General features: G+C 43.8%; 1 protein-coding gene across 1 annotated transcript in view; it reads left to right on the top strand.

Annotated features, from left to right (window-relative positions):
• Nucleotides 1-24,502, top strand: part of LOC120026851 (receptor-type tyrosine-protein phosphatase U-like) — a 183,942-nt gene that overhangs the window by 147,936 nt on the left and 11,504 nt on the right. The window contains exons 22-28 of the mRNA XM_038971561.1: nucleotides 433-469; nucleotides 6,902-6,999; nucleotides 7,309-7,425; nucleotides 7,695-7,849; nucleotides 8,092-8,227; nucleotides 21,634-21,783; nucleotides 22,925-23,245. Coding sequence (XP_038827489.1) covers nucleotides 433-469; nucleotides 6,902-6,999; nucleotides 7,309-7,425; nucleotides 7,695-7,849; nucleotides 8,092-8,227; nucleotides 21,634-21,783; nucleotides 22,925-23,245 — 1,014 coding nt within the window. The remainder of the gene's footprint in view (nucleotides 1-432; nucleotides 470-6,901; nucleotides 7,000-7,308; nucleotides 7,426-7,694; nucleotides 7,850-8,091; nucleotides 8,228-21,633; nucleotides 21,784-22,924; nucleotides 23,246-24,502) is intronic.

The following is a 24,502-nucleotide window of genomic DNA, read 5'->3' as shown; positions in this document are numbered from 1 at the left end:
CTTTTGTAGTTTATTATTGCTCTATACCTGAACAGATAATGGTAAAATGCTGCCTGAACAAAGAAGCTAATTGGTAGGAAGCTGCCCATTGAGAAGATTACGGTCCCTCTCTCTAGACAATTATGGCCGTTGTAGAGAATTGTCCTTTAGCTACCTGTTATTGGTCCTATTTTTACAATATGAAAACATTATAATATGAAAACCAATTGGTATTATATCTAGGTGGAAGATGAATACAACGCAAGCTCCACTACATATACAGTGTCATTCAATACCAGGTGAAAATGAAGAGAGGATACGGAGGGAGGGGGATGGGGGTGGTTCTGTATAGTGGGACTGGTCTTTACACTGTGCTACTCTGATGATCAACTCTCTCGCTCTCTTTCTCTCTCTTTCTTTCTTCCTCTACATCTCTTTTTCTTTTTTTTACAGGGGTACCAGCGATCAAACCACTTCATAGCCACCCAAGGTGAGTGCCATTGGAATCAATAACTGGTAAAATATCGTATTCTGTGTGTGTACTGTATGTATGTATGTGCATGCGCAGCCATGCCTCCCAGTTGTTGATGTTAAAATAATGATGTGAATTATAAATGTTTAAACACCAGTGGGGGCTGCTGAGGGGAGGACGCCTCATAATAATTGCTGGAACGGAGCAAATGGAATGGCATCAAACACATGGAAACCATCTCTTGCGCTCTCTCTCCTAGCTCTTTATCTCTCTCGCTCATCTCTCTCTCTCATCTCTCGCTCTCTCTCTCCCGGGTGGCGCAGCGGTCTAAGGCACTGCATCTCAGTGCTAGAGGCGTCCCGACAGACCTGGTTTGATTCCAAGCTGTATTACAACCGGCCGTGAATGGGACTCCCATAGGGCGGCACACAATTGGCCCAGTGTCGTGCGGGTTAGGGCTTGGCCGGGGTAGGCCGTCATTGTAAATAAGAAAATGTGCTTAACTGAGTTTCCTAGTTAAATAAAGGTTTAAAAAACTTGAATCTCTCTCTCTCTCTCTCTCTCTCTCTCTCTCTCTCTCTCTCTCTCTCTCTCTCTCTCTCTCTCTCTCTCTCTCTCTCTCTCTCTCTCTCTCTCTCTCTCTCTCTCTCTCTCTCTCTCTCTCTCTCTCTCTCTCTCTCTCTCTCTCTCTCTCTCTCTAACACACCAACCTACACCACACCACACCGTACATACATACATTCCCACACTGTCTGGTTTTCCATCACATTCTGTATCTGGGTAAATGTTTCTACAACCTCAACACCACTTCTCTCTACCGTTAGTCACATGTACCTGTACATAGGCCGACTGAGTCTGAATATGTTACAGCACATAGCTGTAGCTCTCTGTGAAGTCTCTGTGTGTCTCTCCTCCCTTAAGTCTGTGCATAGTTCTGCTACTCCCTCAAGTCAGGACCTAGAACATGAATCCCCCCCCCCCCCCCCCCCCCCCCACACACACACACACACACACACACACACACACACACACACACACACACACACACACACACACACACACACACACACACACACACACACACAGAGATATATAATTTATTCTTCCTTAGCTCTGATCTTATTAGTTTAGTATGTGATTCCCCTCTGGTGTCTTTCCCTCTTTCTTTTTGGTCCCAATTCCCACCGCTCCACACAAGGAAGATTTCAGTTCACTTGCTCTTCTTAAACCTCTCTGTCTTTCTCTTGCTCTCTTTCTGTCTCTCTCTCTCGCTCTCACTCTCACACACACAAATACTTATACAGTATACACACGTTTATGCATACATATTACATAGCCACTGGCATACACAATTGTGTCTCTGTTCTCTTACTGAGGCAGACTGAATACATTTTAGAATGCATGGTAAAAAAAGCCAGGAGGCCAGATGAGGTTGACTACCACAGAGTGCCTTCAGAAAGGATTCATATCTCTTGACTTATTCCACATTTTGTTGTGTTAAAGTCTGAATTAAAAATGTTTTGCTCACTCATCTACACATAGTACCCCATAATGACAAAGTGAAAACATGCTTTTAGAATCTTTAGCAAATGTATTGAAAATTAAATACAGAAATATCTAATTTACATAAGTATTCACACACCTGAGTCAACCCTTTGTAGAAGCACATTTGGCGGCGCTTACAACTGAGTTTTTTGGGGTACGTCTGTAAGAGCTTTGCACACTTGGATTGTACAATATTTGCCCATTATTATTTTTTAAATTCTTCAATCTCTGAAGTTGGTTGTTGATCATTGCAAGACAGACATTTTCAAGTCTTGCCGTAGATTTTCAACCGATTTAAGTCACAACTGTAACTAGGCCACTCAGGAACATTCAATGTCGTCTTGGTAAGCAACTCCAGTGTTGAATTGGCCTTGTGTTTTAGGTTATTGTCCTGCTGAAAGGTGAGTTCGTCTCTCAGTGTCTGTTGGAAGCAGACTGAACCAGGTTCTCCTCAAGGATTTTGCCTGTGCTTATAGCTGTATTCAATTTCTTTTTATTCGAAAAAACCTTCCTAGTCCTTGCCGATGACAAGCATACCCAAACATGATGCAGCCATCACCATGCTTGAAAATATACTGAACAAAAACATAAGTGCAAATGTAAAGTGTTGGTCCCATGTTTCATGAGCTGAAATAAAATATCCCAGAAATGTTCCATACGCACAAAAATATTATTTCTCTCAAATTTTGTACAGAAATTTGTTTACATCCCTGTTAGTGAGCATTTCTCCTTTGCCAAGATAATCCATCCACAGTTGTGGCAAATCAAGAAGCTGATTAAACAGCATAATCATTACACAGGTCCACCTTTTGCTGGGGACAATAAAAGGCCACTCTAAAATGTGCAGGTTTGTCACACAACACAATGGCACAGATATCTCAAGTTTTGAGGAAGCATGCAATTGGCATAATGACTGCAGGAATGTCCACCAGAGCAGTTGCCAAAGAATTTAATGTACCTTTCTTTACGATAAGCCGCCTTTGTTTGTTTTAGCGAATTTGGCAGCATGTCCAACCGGCCTCACAACCGCAGACCACGTGTAACGAAGCCAGCCCAGTACCTCCATATCCAGCTTCTTCACCTGCGTGATCGTCTGAGACCAGCCACCCGGACAGCTAATGAAACTGGGTTTGCACAACCAAAGAATTTCTGCACAAACTGTCAGAAACCGTCTCAGGGAATATCATCTGCGTGCTCGTTGTCCTCACCAGGGTCTTGACCTGACTGCAGTTCGACGTCGCAACCGACTTCAGTGGGCAAATGTCGTTGTGTGGGCGAACTGTTTGCTGATGACAACTTTGTGACAGAGTGGCCCATGGTGGTGGTGGGGTTATGGTATGGGCAGGCAGGCATAAGCTACGGACAACAAACACAATTGCATTTTATTGTTGGCAATTTGAATGCATGTAGATTCCGTGATGAGATCCTGAGGCCCCTTATCGTGCCATTCATCCACAGCCATCACCTGAAAGCTGAAAATATCCCAGTTCTTCCATGGCTAGCTAGCTAACAGTACACTTTAGCTTAAGACATATAATGTAAACTCACCCCATTCTGTACAAATGTGCGCAACCGCAACATTCAAACGAGGCTACAAAGAAAACTAATGGGACTGTAGCGACTGTGTTGACTTCAACATCTGGGGTGTGAACTAGGTTTCTATTCAAGCGTTGATCGACATGGTAATGGCTCTATAGTATTGGAGAAAAGTTGAAAAAACGGACCCCCACGCATAACGTACAGCACGCATAAAGCAACTATTTCTGTCTTACAATCTCTCTCCACCAGGTGTAGCACTTCTCTCATCATTTAAAAACAAGAAATGGACAGTGACGGGGGTAGGGGGGGATACCTAGTCATTTTTTGCATCATCGTTGCATGCGATCATCATTCTCAAAGCCGCTGTTTACTTCTAAGATCACTTTAGCATCGCCCTAAAAACCCGATTCAATGTCGACACAAACCTTCAAATAGGTATGTAATGACACATTATATAAACTCTTTATAGTGTTTTATTTACATTTTAGAGGCAATAAGGTGATAAGTATTTTCCCACACGACATCTGTCCTTCTCACTATCACGCATTAGTTTCGCTTCCCCGCCCGCCATTTTTAAAAAGACCCGACGGGGCTCATTGCCTGCTTGAATTATGCAGAAACGGGCAGCGTTTAGGTCATGTAATTGATTCTGTTGGAAAGGGGAGAAATTGTGCTTTACAATGGTATTGACATTACAGTTGATCTGGAAGTATTACGTTTTTGGGGCGCTAAAATAAGGGCAATTGTATGGACCAAGGCAATGTACGAGTTTACGTGAGTTTACGTTAGCTAGCTAGGTACATTGTTTACCTAGGTAAACAAAGTGTAAGTTCACACATGTCACATAATATTAGCTAACGAGCCAGCCAACAATCAACTGTGCCTACAAACACAGTGCTGGGAGCTAACCAACCATGTTCAATGTAAGCTAACTAGAACAGCAAATGGCTCTGGGAAATGAATGATAACATCAGCTAGGGAGCCAGGCAGCTAACGTTAGCTAGCTAGCTAACAGTACACTTTAGCTTGAAATGAAACCACTTTCTGTCAAAACTAGAGAGCCCGTAATATCTGAAAATGTAGATAGCTAACGCTACACTATCTTACCTGTATACATCATTGTGCATGGACGCGTCTCCCTGACAGGAATGCCATGCCACGGTTGCCCTTAGTTTGAAGATGTAATCTGGAGACAGGTGTTTCCTCCATCTCTTTAGCTATCATACTCTAATTCCACTGATTTCAAAACTTGATCCTCCAGAAAGTGGAGAGCCACACTTATGCAGCTCCACTACACATCACATTTTTTTAAAAGCCGCATTCGACAGGATTACCAACACAGACTGATGAGCTTCTATGGCAGACCAATCCGAACTCCTCTCTCGAAATATTCAGCCCACTCATTATCTCAGCCAATCATGGCTAGTGGGAAGGTTGCTCACTTTATCTGTGGCTTAACCAACAAGGCTTATAATTTAACAATTTATTAATATTTACAGATGGCATACAAGTTTGTTTTAAGGCACATGAAAGTTCACATGATCAAGAAGGCATTTCTGCCAAAGAAAATGCATTTAGATAAAAAATCATATTTTTTTACGTTCAAACGGCTCTCCTGTGAAGTCGTGACCTGCGACATATGCCTATTTTCCTGAATAGGGACACATATTTAGCACCTGCTTTTTTTTTTTTTTTTACACATCTACCATCCGCTGCTGCCCTTTGCAAGGCATTGAAGAACATCCCTGGTCTTTGAATCTGTGCTTGAAATTCACTACTCAATTGAGGGACCTTACAGATAATTGTATGTGTGGGGTACGGAGATGGGGTAGTCATTAAAAAATCATGTTAACCGCTATTATTTAACACAGAATGAGTACATGCAACTTATTATGCGATTTGTTATGCACATTTTTCCTCCTGAAGGTAATTAGGCTTGCCATAACAAAGGGGTTGAATACTTATTGACTCAAGACATTTCAGCCTTAACATTTTTTATAATTTCAAAATGTTGCTACAAACACAATTTCACTTTGACATTATGGCTTATTTTGTGTAGATCAGTGACACACAATCTCAATTTAATCAATTTTAAATTCAGTCTGTATGTATAGGTGTGTGTGTAGGCAGGTGCCTGGAGCGAAACTGGTGTCCAAGGATGAGGTGGAGGAGGTAGTGGAGGAGTCTTGCTCTGAAGCCCTATGTCCACACAGCAACATTACGCTGAGCATACAGATGTGCCCTGGGAGGATGCACCGTTATCTATCACTCCTCTGACAGCCCGGGCCCTCTGGCCCTCAGTGAGGAGTGCTGCTGGAAATTAAACAACATGTCGTCATATTAATAATACAGTAGACACTACGTGGGGGCGAGGTGCTCGGCATCTCAAGTAGGATCCACTGTGGAGGCTTCATGTTCAGGCAAACTGTGAAAAGCACTGCAGAAACAACAACCGCCTTGGTTGTATTTGATCATATGGCTTATTTATAAGAGACAAAGCGAATGAGAGAGGGGGGTGGAACAAAGCGGGAAACAAAGCGGGAAACAAAGCGAATGCAAAATAGCTATGATAACTGAACATGAGTGATCAAGAATGACCTTCTCCTTGACAACGGTCTTATCTATGCTAACTACAGCACCATAGTAGGCCCCTGGAAACAGATTGAATGAATGCATTGTGCGTGCAGAGATAACAAAGGTTGGAATGAATGAGTGTTTTCATCATCAAAAGCCATGATACACTCTAACATTAGCTCTCAACACAAATAATATGTCATTTATGAACGTAAAATAATCAGATACCCACCAGAGGTATGATATACTGTATGGATGGGTATGTTTATCATTAAAGGTATTTGTTCACCCTTACATTATCTATAGTATGACATAGAGGCGTGTGATATCATCAAGCTCACCGTATAATGCAATCAATGAAACTGCCAATGCGTGCCGAGGAGCTGAGATTTGTGTCGCTCCTCGCCGGAGAAAGAAGACAGTGATGGCGTTTGTTGTTTGCACAACAGCTGTGGATTTGTGAGCGTATTGGAATTAAATTCTACCAGCAGACGCTAGGAGAGCAGAGAGAGGAAAGAGAGGAGTGGAGAGCCATGGTTCATAAAATGACACACTGTTACCTTCGTCTCTGGCATGGTTTCTACCAGCCCAACCCTGATGGTTATCCCTGCTATTTCTACTGATTTATGATCCCATTTCTCCTCCCTCTATCCCTTCCTTTTATGCTCCTACTCCACCTCTTTCTGTCTTTCCTCCTGTCATCCACCGCCTACCCTTTCTCTCCTTGTCCTCTCCTCGTCCTCCTCCTACTCCCCCTCCACCTCCTCCTCATCCTCCTCTCTTCCCCCTCAGGTCCCAAGCAGGAGATGATCTATGACTTCTGGAGGATGGTGTGGCAGGAGAACTGCTTCAGTATTGTCATGATCACTAAACTGGTGGAAGTGGGCAGGGTAGGATTATCTTTCTGTGCCTTTGCGGGCTCACTCTTTGCATAGGACAATATAAGAACTACCAGCGGAATGAACTAGCTTTGTATAATAAGTCTACAACCCAGTGGGCAAAACTGGTTGAAATGACAGCCAGATTACAACCATTAAGTCTTCCACCTTTTCTAGATGTAAACAGGAAATATAGATGATTGTCATGGGCTACTGTATTGTATTGATTTTTCTCTTGAACATTGGTTTAGAGTTAAGACAGCTTAATCTGTAACTGACTGTTGACCCTGATTAAAGTCCAAATGTTCTGTGTGTGTTCAGATGAAGTGCTGTAAGTACTGGCCCGAGGACAGTGAACTCTATGGAGACATCAAGATCACACTGCTGAAAACGGAAACACTGGCTGAGTACACCGTCCGCACCTTTGCTATGGAGCGGGTGAGCGAATAGTCGATGTCCTTTTATCTAACAAATAATAAATTGTTTGGATATGTATTGGCCCCTGGGATCACATCCAATTTGAGAGTGTTTTGTTTCCTCTTTGTTCACACAGCCTTTATAGAGGCATTGATATCTTAACAAATAATGAATCATTTTAATATGCATGTTTGAATAGAGATGTCTAAATAAATGTCCTACTGTGCCAACTGTAGGTGCCTGTTTGCTGATAATGATTTTCATTGGACCTTCTGTATTTTCCTCTCCAGAGGGGCTACCCAGCCAAACATGAGGTGTGTCAGTTCCACTTCACCTCCTGGCCAGAGCATGGTGTTCCCTATCACGCCACAGGCCTGCTGGCCTTCCTACGACGTGTCAAGGCTTCCACACCCCCCGACGCTGGGCCCGTGGTTGTCCACTGCAGGTAACAAACCATCTTACATCACATCCTGTCTCTGAGTGATGCAGTGTTGCTCTTTATTTTATACTTATCATTTTTGGTGTAGCTTAGCCTATAGATGGTCTCTCGCTCCTGAGCTTATACCCTCACCTCTTTGACCATGTTGACCTCTATCCCCTGACATCTCTGTGTGTTAGTGCTACGTCATGCTGGATATGACCTCTAACCTCCAACTCCTAACCCCTGACCTCTCTCCTCCGTGTTAGTATGGGAGCAGGCAGAACAGGCTGCTACATCGTACTGGATGTCATGCTGGATATGGCAGAGTGTGAGGGAGTGGTGGACATCTACAACTGTGTCAAGACCCTCTGCTCCAGACGCATCAACATGATACAGACAGAGGTAAGAATATAATCTGTATATCAGGGATGCCCAAAACTTCTCCTGCAGGCTTTCCCTCCAACCCTAATCTAACACACGTATTATCTGATGACCATGATTAGTTTCAGGTATGTTAGCACAGGGTTGGAGCATAACCATGCATACATAATCTCTCCCAAGGAGGAGAGTTGACCTCCCCCGCAGCATATGGTATACTATATAGAGGACCTCGCACTTACATCTGATAACATTGATGTTGAATCTCTTTTCATAGAAATGTCCTCCTGTTCATTTTTTTGTGGTAAAAAAAGTGGTAATTGAATGCATCTATCGGCCGCCCAATTCTGACGTTGGTAATTTAATTGATATTCTTGCATCAACCTTGGATTAATAATTTATTTACATTTTTTTATTTCACCTTTATTTAACCAGGTTGGCTAGTTGAGAACAAGTTCTCATTTACAACGGCGACCTGGCCAAGATAAAACAAAGCAGTGCGACACAAACACCAACACAGAGTTACACATGGAATAAACAAACATACAGTCAATAACACAATAGAGAAAAAAAGTCTATATAGAGTGTGTGCAAATAAGGTAAGATAAGGGAGGTAAGGCAATAAATAGGCCACAGTGGCGAAATAATTACAATTGAGCAATTAAACACTGGAGTGATAGATGTGCAGAAGATGAATGTGCAAGTAGAGATACTGGGGTGCAAAGGAGCAAAAAAATAAATCACAGTATGGGGATGAGGGAGTCGGATGGGCTATTTACAAATGGGCTATGTACAGTGATCTGTGAGCTGCTCTGACAGCTGGTGCTTAAAGTTAGTGAGGGAGATATGGGTCTCCAGCTTCAGTGATTTTTGCAGTTCTTTCCAGTCATTGGCAGCAGAAAACTGGAAGTAGAGGCAGCCAAATGAGGAATTGGCTTTGGGGGTGACCAGTGAAAAATACCTGCTGGAGCACGTGCTACAGGTGGGTGCTGCTATGGTGACCAGTGAGCTGAGATAAGGCGGGGCTTTACCAAGCTAAGGCTTATAGGTGACCTGGAGCAAGTGGGTTTGGCGACGAATATGAAGCGAGGGCCAGCCAACGAGAGCGTACAGGTCGCAGTGGTGGGTAGTATATGGGGCTTTGGTGACAAAACAGATGGCACTGTGATAGACTGCATCCAGTTTGCTGAGTAGAGTGTTGGAGGCTATTTTGTAAATGACATCGCCGAAGTCGAGGATCCATAGGATAGTCAGTTTTACAAGGGTATGTTAGGCAGCATGAGTGAAGGATGCTTTGTTGCAAAATAGGAAGCCGATTCTAGATTTCATTTTTGATTGGAGATGCTTAATGTGAGTCTGGAAGGAGAGTTTACAGTTTAACCAGACACCTAGGTATTTGTAGTTGTCCACATATTCTAAGTCAGAACCGTCCAGAGTAGTGATGCTGGACAGGCGGGCAGGTGCGGGCAGCGATCGGTTGAAGAGCATGCATTTAGTTTTACTTGCATTTAAGAGCAGTTGAAGGCAACGGAAGGAGAGTTGTATGGCATTGAAGCTCGTCTGGAGGTTAGTTAACACAGTGTCCAAAGAGAGGCCAGATGTATATAGAATGGTGTCGTCTGCATAGAGGTGGATCAGAGAATCCCCAGCAGAAAGAGTGACATCATTGATGTATACAGAGAAGAGAGTCGGCCCGAGAATTGAACCATGTGGCACCCCCATAGAGACTGCCAGAGGTCCGGACAACAGGCACTCCGATTTGACACACTGAACTCTGTCTGAGAAGTAGTTGGTGAACCAGGCGAGGTGGTTATGATATCGTTTAGGACCATGAGCGTGGCTGAGGTGCACCCACGACCAGCTCGGAAACCAGATTGCATAGCGGAGAAGGTAAGGTGAGATTTGAAATGGTCGGTGATCTGTTTGTTAACTTGGCTTTCGAAGACCTTAGAAAGGCAGGGTAGGATAGATATAGGTCTGTAGCAGTTTGGGTCTAGAGTGTCTCCCCCTTTGAAGAGGGGGATGACCGTGGCAGCTTTCCAATCTTTGGGGATCTCAGACGATACGAAAGAGAGGTGGAACAGGCTAGTAATAGGGGTTGCAACAATTTCGGCTGATAATTCTCGACAGAGAGGGTCCAGATTGTGTAGCCCTGCTGATTTGTAGGGGTCCAGATTTTGCAGCTCTTTCAGAACATCAGCTATCTGGATTTGGGTGAAGGAGAAATGGGGGAGGCTTGGGCAAGTTGCTCTGGGGGGTGCAGGACTGTTGACCAGTGGCCAGGTGGAAAGCATGGCCAGCCGTAGAAAAATGCTTCTTGAAATTCTCAATTATTGTAGATTTATCGGTGGTGACAGTGTTTTCTAGCCTCAGTGCAAGGGGCAGCTGGGAGGAGGTGCTCTTATTCTCTATGGACTTTACAGTGTCCCAGAACATTTTGGAGTTTGTGCTGCATGATGCAAATTTCTGTTTGAAAAAGCTAGCCTTTGCTTTCCTAACTTCCCTGAAAAGTTGCATATCACGAGGGCTATTTGATGCTGATACCGTACGCCACAGGATGTTTTTTTGCTGGTCAAGGTCAGTCAGGTCTGGAGTGAACCACAGGCTATACAGTGGGGCAAAAATACTTTTTGGGACTAAATACTTTTTTGCCCCACTGTATCAGTTCCTGGTTCAATTTTTTTTGAATGGGGAATGTTTATTTAAGATTGTGAGGAAAGCACTTTTATTTTATTTTTTTGCCCCTTTTTCTCCCCAATTTCGTGGTATCCAATTGTTAGTAGTTACTGTCTTGTTTCATCGCTACAACTCCCGTACGGACTCGGGAGAGACGAAGGTCGAGAGCCATGTGTCCTCCGAAACACAACCCAACCAAGCCACACTGCTTCTTAACACGCGCGCATCCAACCCGGAAGCCAGCCGCACCAATGTGTCGGAGGAAACACCGTACACCTAGCGACCTGGTCAGTGTGCACTGCGCCCGGCCCACCACAGGAGTCGCTAGTGCGCGATGAGACAAGGATATCCCTACCGGCCAAACCCTCCCTAACCCGGACAATATTTTTTTCTAACAAATTCCAAGAATCCTTAAATAATATAAAGTGAACTTGGAAAATCATCTATCAAATGTTGAATACAAAAAAGGCATCTACAACTATTCTATCTCAATGTATCGTTGGAAATAAGACTTATAGTGATCCTGATGTTATTTCATGTAAATTGAATAACTTTTTGTGAATGTGAGTTCCTCTGTCAAAGAAAATAGAGAAAACTGAAGGAAATCCCTTGGATTACAATAAGGGACATTTCCCTTCTCTGCTTCAGTTTGAGCCTCCTGATGTGATGGAGCTAATTGGTAACTTAAAGATATCAGCAGTAGGTCATGCTGAGTTTGGTGCCTGGTGAAATCAGTGTCTTCCTCGATTACTGAGCCTCTAACGTATATATTCACCAAATCAATGCAAACTGGTATTGTTCCTAAATATTTGAAAATGTCCAATGTTATTCCAGATAGTTTAGAAACTATACATACATACTATACAATATCTGTACTACCATGTTTTTCAAAAATCCTAGAAAAATTGGTGTGTAAGAGAATGTTGAAACATTTAAATCAACACTGTATTCTACATAAGAACCAATATGCATTTCGTTAAAACAACTCCACAGATATGGATGGCTCTTTTGCAACTGGTAGATAAAGTCTTTGCAGCCCTGAACAACAATGAATACGCTCTTGTCATCTTTTTAGATTTATCCAAAGCGTTTGACAGGGTTCAAAGACAACTTGTAAAAATCCAAATAACTTCACAGATCTTCATTGTAAAGCGTTTAAACACTGTTTCCCATGCTTATTAAATTAATCATAAACAATTAATGAACATTCACCTGTGGAACGGTCGTTAAGACACTAACAGCTTACAGACGGTAGGCAATTAAGGTCACGGTTATGAAAACTTAGGACACTAAAGAGGCCTTTCTACTGACTCTGGAAAACACCAAAAGAAAGATGGCCAGCGTCCCTGCTCATCTGCGTGAATGTGCCTTAGGCATGCTGCAAGGAGGCATGCAGATGTGGCCAGGGCAATTCATTTCAATGTCCGTAATGTGAGACGCCTAAGACAATGCTACAGGGAGACACGATGGACAGCTGATCGTCCTCACAGTAGCAGACCACGTGTAACAAGACCTGCACAGGATCGGTACATCCGAACATCACACCTGCGGGACAGGTACAGGATGGAAACAACTGCCCGAGTTACACCAGGAACGCACAATCCCTCCATCAGTGCTCAGACTGTCCGCAATAGGCTGTGAGAGGCTGGACTGAGGGCTTGTAGGCCTGTTGTAAGGCAGGTCCTCACTAGACATCACCGGCAACAACGTTGCCTATGGGCACAAACCCACCGTCGCTGGACCAGACAGGACTAGCAAAAAGGGCTCTTCACTGACAAGTCTGGTGTCTCACCAGGGGTGATGGTTGGATTTGCGCTTATTGTTGAAGGAATGAGTGTTACACCGAGGCCTGTACTTTGGAGCAGGATCGATTTGGATGTGGAGGGTCCGTCATGGTCTGGGGCGGTGTGTCACATCATCATCTGACTGAGCTTGTTGTCATTGCAGGCAATCTCAACGCTGTGTGTTACAGGGAAGACATCCTCCTCCCTCATGTGGAACCCTTCCTGCAGGCTCATCCTGACATGACCCTCCAGCATGACAATGCCACCAGCCATACTGCTCGTTCTGTGCGTGATCTCCTGCAAGACAGGAATGTCAGTGTTCTGCCATGGCCAGCGAAGAGCCCGGATCTCAATCCCATTGAGCACGTCTGGGACCTTTTGGATCGGAGGGTGAGGGCTAGAGCCATTCCCCCCCAGAAATGTCTGGGAACTTGCAGGTGCCTTGGTGGAAGAGTGGAGTAACATCTCACAGCAAAAACTGGCAAATCTGGTGCAGTCCATGAGGAGGAGATGCACTGCAGTACTTAATGCAGCTGGTGGCCACACCAGATACTGACTGTTACTTTTGATTTTGACTCCCCCTTTGTTCAGGGACACATTATTCCATTTCTGAGGAACTTGTTCAGTTTATGTCTCAGTTGTTGAATCTTATGTTCATACAAATATTTACACGTTAAGTTTGCTGAAAATAAACGCAGTTGATAGTGAGAGGACGTTTCTTTAATTGGTTATATAGTTATATCTTTCTTTAATTGGTTATATAGTTATGATTATGGTAGAGAACATTGTGTTTATGCAGACGGCTGTGCATCTACCAGGGCCAAGATATCCTGTGGTGTGTTACAGGGTTTGATAATTGGACCTTTGTTATTCCTAATCTATAACAATGGCCTTGCTGCTGTGTCTTCTACCGTGTCTTCTACCGTACTTCCTCTTCTCTTTGCTGATGATACCAACTTGATTTTATCACACCAGAATTTTGACTCCCTAATTAATGAAGTCATCTCAGGCATGGCCAAATTTTCTGAATGGTACCAGATAACAAATGATCTAAATCCAATTTAATTGTATTCACTAGTAAGAATAAGAAATATTGTAAAAAAAAAAAGACAGAATCTCAATTGGTGGGAATGAAATGGAACAAGTCACATCCACTAGATTCCTCAGAGTTCTAATTGATGAAAAGTTATCCTGGAAAGATCATATTCAACTTGCCTGTAGCAAAGTGATGAAATCTGTAGATATCATCAGAAAAATGTGTGGTTTGGTTCATCAGGTTTCCTAACTGAAATCAAATCAAATCAAACTTTGTCACACGCACCGAAAGCAACAAGTGTAGACTTTACCGTGAAATGCTTACTTACAAGCCCTTAACCAACAATGAAGTTCAAGAAGAAGAAAGTATTTACCAAGTAGACTAAATAAAAAGTAACACAATAACAATAACGATGCAATATACAGGGGGCACCGGTACCGAGTTAGTGTGCGGGGGTACAGGCTAGTTGAGGTAATCTGTACATGGAGGTCGGGGCGAAGTGACTATGCATAGGTAACAAACAAAGAGCGAACAGCAGTTTACAAAAGGGAGGGGGTAGCAATGTAAATTGTCTCGTGGAGATTTGATGAATTGTTCAGCAGTCCTGGCTTGGGGGTAGAAGCTGTTGAGGAGCCTTTTGGTCCGCTCCGGTACCACTTGCCGTGCAGTAGCAGAGAAAACAGTCTATAAATTGGGTGAATGGAGTCTCTGACAATTTTATGGGCTTTCATCTGACACCGCCTATTATGAAGGTCCTGGATGGCAGGAAGCTTGGCCCCAATGATGTACTGGGCTGTTCGCACTACCCTCTGTAGCGCCTTACGGTCAGATGCCGAGCAGTTGCCATACCAGGCGGTGATGCAACCGGTCAAGATGCTCTCGATGGTGCAGCTGTAGAACCTTTTGAGGATCTGGGGACCCATGCCAAATCTTTTCATTCTCCTGAGGGACAAAAGGTGTTGTTGTGCCCTCTGTCGTGCCCTCTTCTGTCTTGGTATGTTTGGACCATGATAGTTCGTTGGTGATGTGGACACCAAGGAACTCGAAACTCTCGACCCACTCCACTACAGCCTCGTCGATGTCAATGGAGGCCTGTTTTGCCCGCCTTTTTCTGTAGTCCACGATCAGCTCCTTTGTCTTGCTCACATTGAGGGAGAGGTTGTTGTCCTGGCACCACACTGCCAGTTCTCTGACCTCCTCCCTGTAGGCCGTGTCATCGTTGTCGGTGATCAGGCCTACCACTGTTGTGGCGTCAGAAAACCTAATGATGGTGTTGGAGTCGTGTTTGACCACGCACTTGTGGGTGAACAGGGAATACAGGAGTCTGGGTTTCCCTTTGTAGTCCGTAATACTTTTCAAGCCCTGCCACATCTGTCGAGTGTCAGAGCCGGTGTAGTAGGATTCAATCTTAATCCTGTATTGACGCTTTGCTTGTTTGATGGTTCGTCTGAGGGCATAGCGGGATTTCTTATAAGCGTCCGGGTTAGTCTCCCGCTCCTTGAAAGCGGCTGCTTTAGCTTTAAGCTCGATGAGGATGTTGCCTGTAATCCATGGCTTCTGGTTGGGATATGTACGTACAGTCACTGCGGGGATGATGTCATCGATGCACTTATTGATGAAGCCGATGACTGAGGTGGTGTATTCCTCAATGCCATTGGATGAATCCCGGAAACATATTCCAGTCTGTGCTAGCAAAACAGTCCTGTAGTGTAGCATCCGTGTCATCTGACCACTTCCGTATTGAGTGAGTCACTGGTTCTTCCTGTTTTAGTTTTTGCTTGTATGCAGCAATCAGGAGAATAGAATTATGGTCAGATTTGCCAAATGGAGGGTGTGGGAGAGCTTTGAATCCATCTCTGTGTGTGGAGTAAAGGTGGTCTGGATTTTTTTTCCTCGGGTTGCACATGTGACATGCTGGTTAAAATTTGGTAAAGCTGATTTAAGTTTACCTGCATTAAAGTCCCTGGCCACTATGTGCACCGCTTCTGGGTGAGCATCTTCTTCTTTGCTTATGGCCTTATAGAGTTGGTTGAGAGCAGTCTTAGTGCGAGCTTCGCTTTGTGGTGGTAAATAGACGGCTATGAATAATACAGATGAGAACTCTCTTGGTAGATAGTGTGGTCGACAGCTTATCATAAGGTACTCTACCTCAGGTGAGAAATACCTCGAGACTTCTTTAATATTAGACATTGCGCACCAGCTGTTATTGACAAAAAGACACCCCACCCCTCGTCTTACCAGAGGTAGCATCTCTGTTCTGCCGGTGCATGGAAAATCCCGCTAGCTCTATATCGCCCGTATCTTCATTCAGCCACATCTCGGTGAAAGATAAGATGTTACAGTTTTTAATGTCCCGTTGGTAGGATAATCTTAATAGTAGGTCATCAATTTTATTTTCTAATGATTGCACCTTATGAAGATGAATGGAAGGCAATGGGAGTTTACTCGTTCGGCTCTGGATTCTCAGAAGGGTGCCCGATCTGAGGCCTCTTTTCCGGCGTCTCTTCTTCACGCAAAAGGCGTGGATCTGGGCCTGTTCCAGTGAAAGCAGGATATCCTTCTCTTCGGACTCTTTAAACTTCTTGTCAATAGGGGGGCGCTGTTTTCACTTTGGAAAAAATCGTGCCCAAATTAAACTGCCTCGTACTCTATTCTAGATCGTACAATATGCATATTATTATTACTATTGGATAGAAAACACTCTCAAGTTTCTAAAACTGTTTGAATTATATCTGTGAGTGAAACAGAACTCATTTTGCAGCAAACTTCCAGACAGGAAGTGAAAAATCTGAAAACGAGGCTCTGTTTCAGGGCCTGCCTATTCAATTGCCTAATATTTATCGATATGCATGCACTTCATACGCCTTCCACTAGATGTCAACAGGCAGTGGAAGGTGGAATGGGGTGTCTAGCTTGATCTGAGGTCGAACAAGAGCTCTTGGAATGATGTGTCCAGAATTTCCTTTGTCTACCAAGGCGCGGGAAGTACCTCCATATTGTCTTATGATAAGCGTTCGGTATACACGGCTAATATCTCCGGCTCTGTTTTTATTTGATACATATTAGAAAAACATCATAAAGTAGGTTTTTTCAACCGAGTTTCATCAGTTTATTCAACGTTTATTGGGACTTTTGGAGTTTTCCGTTCTTTGCATCGAGAGAAACTGGGAACGTCATCAACATTGGCTAGCATTGTGGCATGAATTCGACAGGAGAAAAGGACATTCTAAAACCAAACAACGATTTATCCTCGACCTAGGACTCCTTGTACAAGATTCTGATGGAAGCTCAACAAAAGTAAGAACAATTTATGATGTTATTTCGTATTTCTGTGGAAAATGTTATTCCTATTCTCTGCCGTTTTGGCGGGCGCTGTCTCGCAATAACGATAGCTGTTTGTTATGGTAAAGTTATTTTTAAAAACCTAAAACGGCGGTTGCATTAAGAACCAGTGTATCTTTCATTTGCCATACAACAAGTATTTGTATGTAAAGTTTATGATGAGTTCTTTGGTCAGATTAGGTGAGTGTCCAAAATAGCTCCGGACATTCTAGTGAATCGATGCTACATATTCACAATGTATAACCACGGTTTGCAGCTCTAAATATGCACATTTTCGAACAAAACATAAGTGTATTGTATAACCTGATGTTATAAGACTGTCATCTGATGAAGTTGGTCAAGGTTAGTGATTCATTTTATATCTTTTGCTGGTTTTTGTGAATGCTATCTATGCGGTGAATAAATGCGGTTGTGTGTTTGGCTATTGTGGTAAGCTAATATAATGCTATATTGTGTTTTCGCTGTAAAACACTTAAAAAATCGGAAATATTGTCTGGATTCACAAGATGTTTATCTTTCATTTGCTGTACACCATGTATTTTTCATAAATGTTTTATGATGAGTATTTAGGTATTTCACGTTGCTCTCTGTAATTATTCTGGCTGCTTTGGTGATATTTTTGATGGTAGCTGCAATGTAAAACTATGATTTATACCTCAAATATGCACATTTTCGAACAAAACATAAATTTATTGTATAACATGTTATAAGACTGTCATCTGATGAAGTTGTTTCTTGGTTAGTGACTAATTATATCTCTATTTGGTCGGTTTTGTGATAGCTACCTATGCGGTAGAAACATGGTGAAAATATGCAGTTGAGTCTTTGGCTATTGTGGTTAGCTAATAGAAATACATATTGTGTTTTCGCTGCAAAACATTTTAAAAATCGGAAATGATGGCTGGATTCACAAGATGTTTATCTTTCATTTGCTGTATTGGACTTGTGATTTCATGATATTTATATGCTATTATTTACTTGTGGCGCTATGCTAGGCTATGCTAGTCAGCTTTTACTGATGAGGATGCTCCCGGATCCGGGATGGGTGTTAAGTAAAGGTTAAAGGAAAAGGGTTCTTCCAGTCCGCGGTAAGTAATCACTTTTCTGATGTCCAGAAGTTATTTTTTGTCATAAGAGACGGTTGCAGCAACATTATGTACACAATAAGTTAAAAAATAAGTTACACAAAATGCAAAAAAAATAACAAAATAGCACAATTGGTTGGGAGAATGTAAAACGCCAACCATGTTCTTCGGCGCCATCTTTGCAATATACTATAGTTCTATACTATAGTATATAGTATATGGTATAATATACCAAACTCTATACTATTGTTTAATTTACCCATATATAATTTACTCTAATATTGTCTGGACCAGTACATTTGTCTCCTACCTACAGAAATGACTCATCGTACAAAATAAATTTGCAAGACTAGCCACCTCTTCTATTTACCTGGCTCCATCCAGGCTGTATCACATCCAACTGTGATTGGGAGTCCCATAGGGCGGTGCACAATTGGCCCAGTGTCGGCCCAGTGTCGTCCGGGTTTGGCCTGGGTAGGCCGTCGTAAATAAGAATTTGTTCTTAACTGACTTGCCTAGTTAAATACATGTAAAATTAAAATAAATACAAATTTACGACATTAATGTACGCCAACGATGCACTTTTATCTACAAATGCTCATACCTTCCAGAAAGTTTACCTAAACCCTTCAATGGATTCGTCCAGGTTAATTCTGAAATCCACCTATATAACACAAGACACTGCGTTAACCTTCACCCCCCCCCCCCCCCCCCCCCCCTCCACTGCTGCACCTCACATAGTCAATTCTCTACCAGATATAGAGGTACCATACTCTGGAGTTCTTGTCTTCACATTGCCAAAACATCATCATCCCTCAATAACTTCAAGCGAAAACTGGGGGTCAGTCTGATGAACCAAACTACTCAATAATCTCCTCCATAGCCAAACTGTCACACACTCACATGCACACCTGCACACATGCACACACACATTTAAATTGTGATTACTGATCAATTTATTTTTGTTCAAACAATTTTTTTTTTTTTATATTTTTTTTTTATACTTGTGTATTGCATTGTATGTCATTTTTTTGTGGTGTGGTTTCCATATAAGCACTTGGGTGTAACGATTGTCGTCGGGAGAAGGAGAGGAGGACCAAAGTGCAGCGTGGGACGTATCCATAATACTTTTAATAAAGATGAACACGCGAACAAAAACAACAAAACGACCAACGAACAGTTCTGAAAGGTGAAACAAACACTAAACAGAAAATAACCACCCACAAACACAGGTGGGAACAGGCTACCTAAGTATGGTTCTCAATCAGAGACAACGATAGACAGCTGAACCTATAGGTGAGGGTCTGGGTGGGCATTTCACCGCGGTGGCGGCTCTGGTGCGGGACGTGGACCCCGCTCCACCTTAGTCTTTGCCCACTTAGGTGGCGCCACTGGAGCGGGGACCCTTACCGCCGACCGCGGACCGGGGACCCTCGCAGCGGGCCCCAGACAGGAGGGAGACTCTGGCTGCTCCGGACAGGAGGGAGACTCTGGCTGCTCCGGACAGGAGGGAGACTCTGGCTGCTCCGGACAGGAGGGAGACTCTGGCTGCTCCGGACAGGAGGGAGACTCTGGCTGCTCCGGACAGGAGGGAGCCTCTTGCTGCTCCGGACAGGAGGGAGCCTCTGGCTGCTCCGGACAGGAGGGAGACTCTGGCTGCTCCGGACAGGAGGGAGACTCTGGCTGCTCCTGACTGAAACCCGTCGCTGGAGGCTCCGGACTAGAGGGCGTCGCTGGAGGCTCCGGACTAGAGGGCGTCGCTGGAGGCTCCGGACTGACGTCCTTCGTTGGGGGCCTTGTGCCATAACTCCTCACTGGAGGTTTCGTGCCATAACTCCTCACTGGAGGTTTCGTGCCATGGATCCTCACTGGAGGCTTCGTGCCATGGATCCTCACTGGAGGCTTCGTTCCATGGATCCTCACTGGAGGCTTCGTGCCATGGATCATCACTGGAGGCTTCGTGCCATGGATCATCACTGGAGGCTTCGTGCCATGGGCTATGCGTGCGCACTGGGGACACCGTGCGCTTCACCGCATAACACGGTGCCTGCCCAGTCACTCTCTTGCCACGGTAAGCACGGGGAGTTGGCTAAGGTCTCCTACCTGAGTCCACCAATTTCCCCGTGTACCCCCCCCCCCCAAAAAAAAATTCTGGGGCTGCCTCTGGTGCCCGTTACCTCGAGCCAATTCCTCGTAGTGTCGCCGCTCCGCTCTAGCTGCCTCCAGCTCCTCTTTCGGACAGCGATACTCCCCCGGCTGTGCCCAGGGTCCCTTGCCGTCCAATATTTCCTCCCATGTCCAGGAGTCCATCCTTCCACGCTGCTTGGTCCTTTGGTGGTGGGTGGTTCTGTAACGATTGTTGTCGGGAGAAGGAGAGGAGGACCAAAGTGCAGCGTGGGACCTATCCATAATACTTTTAATAGAGATGAACACGCGAACAAAAACAACAAAACGACCAACGAACAGTTCTGAAAGGTGCAACAAACACTAAACAGAAAATAACCACCCACAAACACAGGTGGGAACAGGCTACTTAAGTATGGTTCTCAATCAGAGACAACGATAGACAGCTGCCTCTGATTGGGAACCATACCAGGCCAAACACATAGAAATACAAAACAAGGACAACATAGAACACCAGACATAGAATGCCCACCCAAACTCACGCCCTGACCAACCAAAATAGAGACATAAAAATGATCTCTAAGGTCAGGGCGTGACATTGGGCTTCCAACCATACCTGCACACTATGTTCTTTTTATTTTTATTTGTTTTTATCTGTATTGTCTTTCAGGTGTTTTCTTTGTTGCAAATAAATTATAAAATAAAAACAGAATGTTGTTATATCAACTAGGAATTCATCAAGAATTCATTGAAATATCAGGGATCAACCGAGGTAGATTATGATGTAGACTCCCTTTCCATGCCTGCTGAATGTGTCTATACTGTTGTTTTGTCTCCAAATCTTACTGATGTTGCCGTTTTCAAACCTCACTTTGAAACCTGTTTACCAGTCTAATACGGCTATAATTAGATTCAATCAAGAAAAACTATTTTTGATGTGATGATCAAATAAAATATGCATCCTCATTAATGCTTTTTCAATTCAGGTCACTGATATTCTTTGTACTCCAAGATGTCAAAACAAATGTACCAACTAATGGCATTGAACAGACTAATATTTAGGCTATATATATCTGGGCTGGGCATTTGGGATTCTGGCTCTTTTGATGTATGTTCAAACACCCTCTCCTTTCCCATTTTTTAGATTGTTAACGGTTAGCAAAACAACGTTTGTGTGTGGGCATAGCGATGTGATGAATGTTGACATTTCTAACAATTAGTCGACATTAACAACAGTAATCAAAGCCCAATGTTACACTCCCCCCCAAATCGCTAGCAATTATGGTTCTATTATCAAAACAAGATAATAGGCGTTTCTTGTTAGTTTCTCAATCTCACTGTCTTGTCTCTACCTTCCCCCCCTTACCTTCCTCCCTCTCTCAGGAGCAGTATGTGTTCATCCACGATGCCATTCTGGAGGCCTGTCTGTGTGGAGAGACAGCTATACCAGTTATTGAGTTTGCTCTGACTTATAAGGAGATGCTGAGGGTTGACTCACAGAGCAACACCTCCCAGCTACGAGAGGAGTTCCAGGTAAGACTAGTAGGACGTTTTGTTTCAGCATCCAGAAACTATCTGACTAGATAACACCTGGATTTTGACTTCTTTCCCATTACGTCTTGATGTCCTCGATATGTTTTGTAAAGAAAATGGTTGGAGTTGAGGTTTATTCTAACAGTGGAACACGTTTCACATAATAATGATGTTATTCTCTTACTGGTACTAGTATTAATGGTGCAAACTTAGATCCACTAACTCTCACCAAAACACTAGTCATGGCACAGTATAGTACCATGGCCTTAGCTGTATTCATGGTCTATTGCAGCAGTCTGAGATTGTAAATTGCATATTTCTGTATATTACTGTAATTCCTATTTCTGTATGAGATGACTTTAGTTCATCTGACTAGATGGATTGTCCTCCTTTTCCATTTTATTGACACAAATCATTAGTGACCTTTACCATGCATAATTACAGCTACTTATCTCTTTCAGACCAGGCTATTGAATACATTCATGATGGTTATTATAGTCCAATGAAATATCCACACTGAAATCAGACATTTACAATGCATCCCAAATGGCACACTATTCCCTGTACAATGCACTAGTTTTGACCAGAGTCCTATTGCCCCTGGTCAAAAGTAGTACACTAAATAGGGAATAGGGTGACATTTAATTTCAGATTATAATTTAAACACATACTGTATCTGCAAGATGTAACCCTGATGCAATGTAAGTTAGTAATAATTATAATGCACCATTCATACAGTCAAATTTAATAGGGAGTTATTATTCAACACAATGCACAGGAAGTTAAAAAAACTGTTTCATTTCCCCTCCAATTTCAATTCCCAAAGCCTCATAATGTGCTTATTTATAATGGATGTGGTTTGCAATTAAATGTGTTTTTATCTTTTAAGCCCCTTCATAGTTTTTGACTGATGCTAAATGTGTATGAAAGTTTTAGCCAGATGATGATTAGACAGTTGTCTGTCTCTCTCTCGCTCTCTCTCTTTCTCTCTCTCACTCTCTCTCCGTTTGTTACTGTCTCTCTCTGTCTCTCTCTGTTTATCACTGTCGCCCTGTCTCTGTCTGTCTCCATCATCCTCTTCTACCTTGTCTGTGCTCCTTCATCTCACCCTCTCTCTCCATCCCTTCCTCCCTCTCTCCAGACGTTGAACTCTGTGACCCCTCACCTGGACGTGGAGGAGTGCAGCGTGTCCCTGTTGCCTAGGAACCGCGAGAAGAACCGTAGCATGGATGTCCTGCCTCCCGACCGCGCCCTGGCCTTCCTGGTTATCACCGAGGGCGTTGCCGAAGGGAACAGCTACATCAACGCTGCTCTCACCGACAGCTTTCACCGGCCCGCCGCCTTCGTGGTAACGCCACACCCGTTACCGGGAACCACGGCAGACTTCTGGAGGCTGGTCTATGACTATGGATGTACCTCAGTGGTGATGCTCAACCAGATCAACCAGTCCAACTCTGCCTGGGTGAGAAGAGGGGAGGTGAGGGGCTGAGGAAGGAGGAAGGAAGGGGGGAGGGAATTGATGATACTGACTGACTGACTGACTGACTGAGCCCTGTGGCTATCAGGTACCGGTCAAATCGCTCATCCTCATACTCGATTGGTCAAAGCTGTACTCTGACCAATCCCATGTCATAGCTATCTAAAGCTGATTGCACTAACTGTAAGTTGCTCTGGATAAGAATGTCCTCTAAATGACTAAAATGTAAAAGTAATAGCAACCTGATTTATACCCTTTGTGTAGATTAATTTATAGGATGATACATTTTTAGCCTGCTTGTCAGGGCATTACCACATCCATATCATTCTGTTCTCACCCCATCTCTCCCTCATCTAGCACGTCACCTGTGTGTTTACTCATGTGTGGGTTTGTCTGTGGCCTTCTTATCTTTCACTTGTCACTGTGTCATGGTGCTGGGTTGGCTAATGTTTACACCATTGCTCTCATTTATAACTAGCTGTCTCTCTCTTGTCTACTCTCACTCCTTCTGTCATTCCCTCTCGCTCTTTCTCCTCAACTCTCTCTCCTTTTTTGATCATTTCTCTCCTCTCTTTCTTTCTCCTTACTCTTCTCTTCTCTTGTTCTCCCTCCCTGTATCGTCTCTGTCCTGCTATCCTTCTCTGCCATGTCTTAATTGCTCTCTTTTCCCCCACTCTCTCTCTCTCTCTCCCTTTCCCCCCCATCTCCTCTGTCTTCTTTCTTTCTCATCCACCGCTCCCTCCTTCCCTTTCTCTCTCTACCAGTGGATTAACAGTGTACCCCAGTCATTTGTGCTACCTGTCTCTGTGTATAAATATGTATCTCTCCCTTTGCCCCCGTCACCTCGTTAATACCTCCCTGTCAACGTGACAGGACATTATCGCTACCTTGTTCCTCCCCTGGGCCTTCTGCCGCCCCCCTACCTTCCCCTTCCCTCCCCCTTCCTGTCACATCTAACACTGTTAGCATGTTAACACTACACTCCCCCGTGTCTCCATCCCTCCCTCCCTTTATCCCTCCCCTCTCTGTCCCCCTCGCTGTCACAGCTAACACTGTTAGCATGTTAACACTACACTCCTCCGTGTTTCCATCCCTCCCTCCCTCCCTCTATTCCTCCTTCCCTTCCTGCTCCCTTCTCTGTCCCCCTCGCTGCCACAGCTATCACTGTTAGCAATTTAACACTACACTCCCCAGTGTCTCCATCCCTCCATTCCTCCCTTCGGCTGATGAGTCTTTGAAGCA

This window comes from Salvelinus namaycush, chromosome 32 (genome assembly GCF_016432855.1).
Source record: "Salvelinus namaycush isolate Seneca chromosome 32, SaNama_1.0, whole genome shotgun sequence".
NCBI classification, from domain to species: domain Eukaryota; kingdom Metazoa; phylum Chordata; class Actinopteri; order Salmoniformes; family Salmonidae; genus Salvelinus; species Salvelinus namaycush.
The sequence above is the reverse complement of the archived record's forward strand: the minus strand, read 5'-3'. Positions and strand labels throughout refer to the sequence as shown.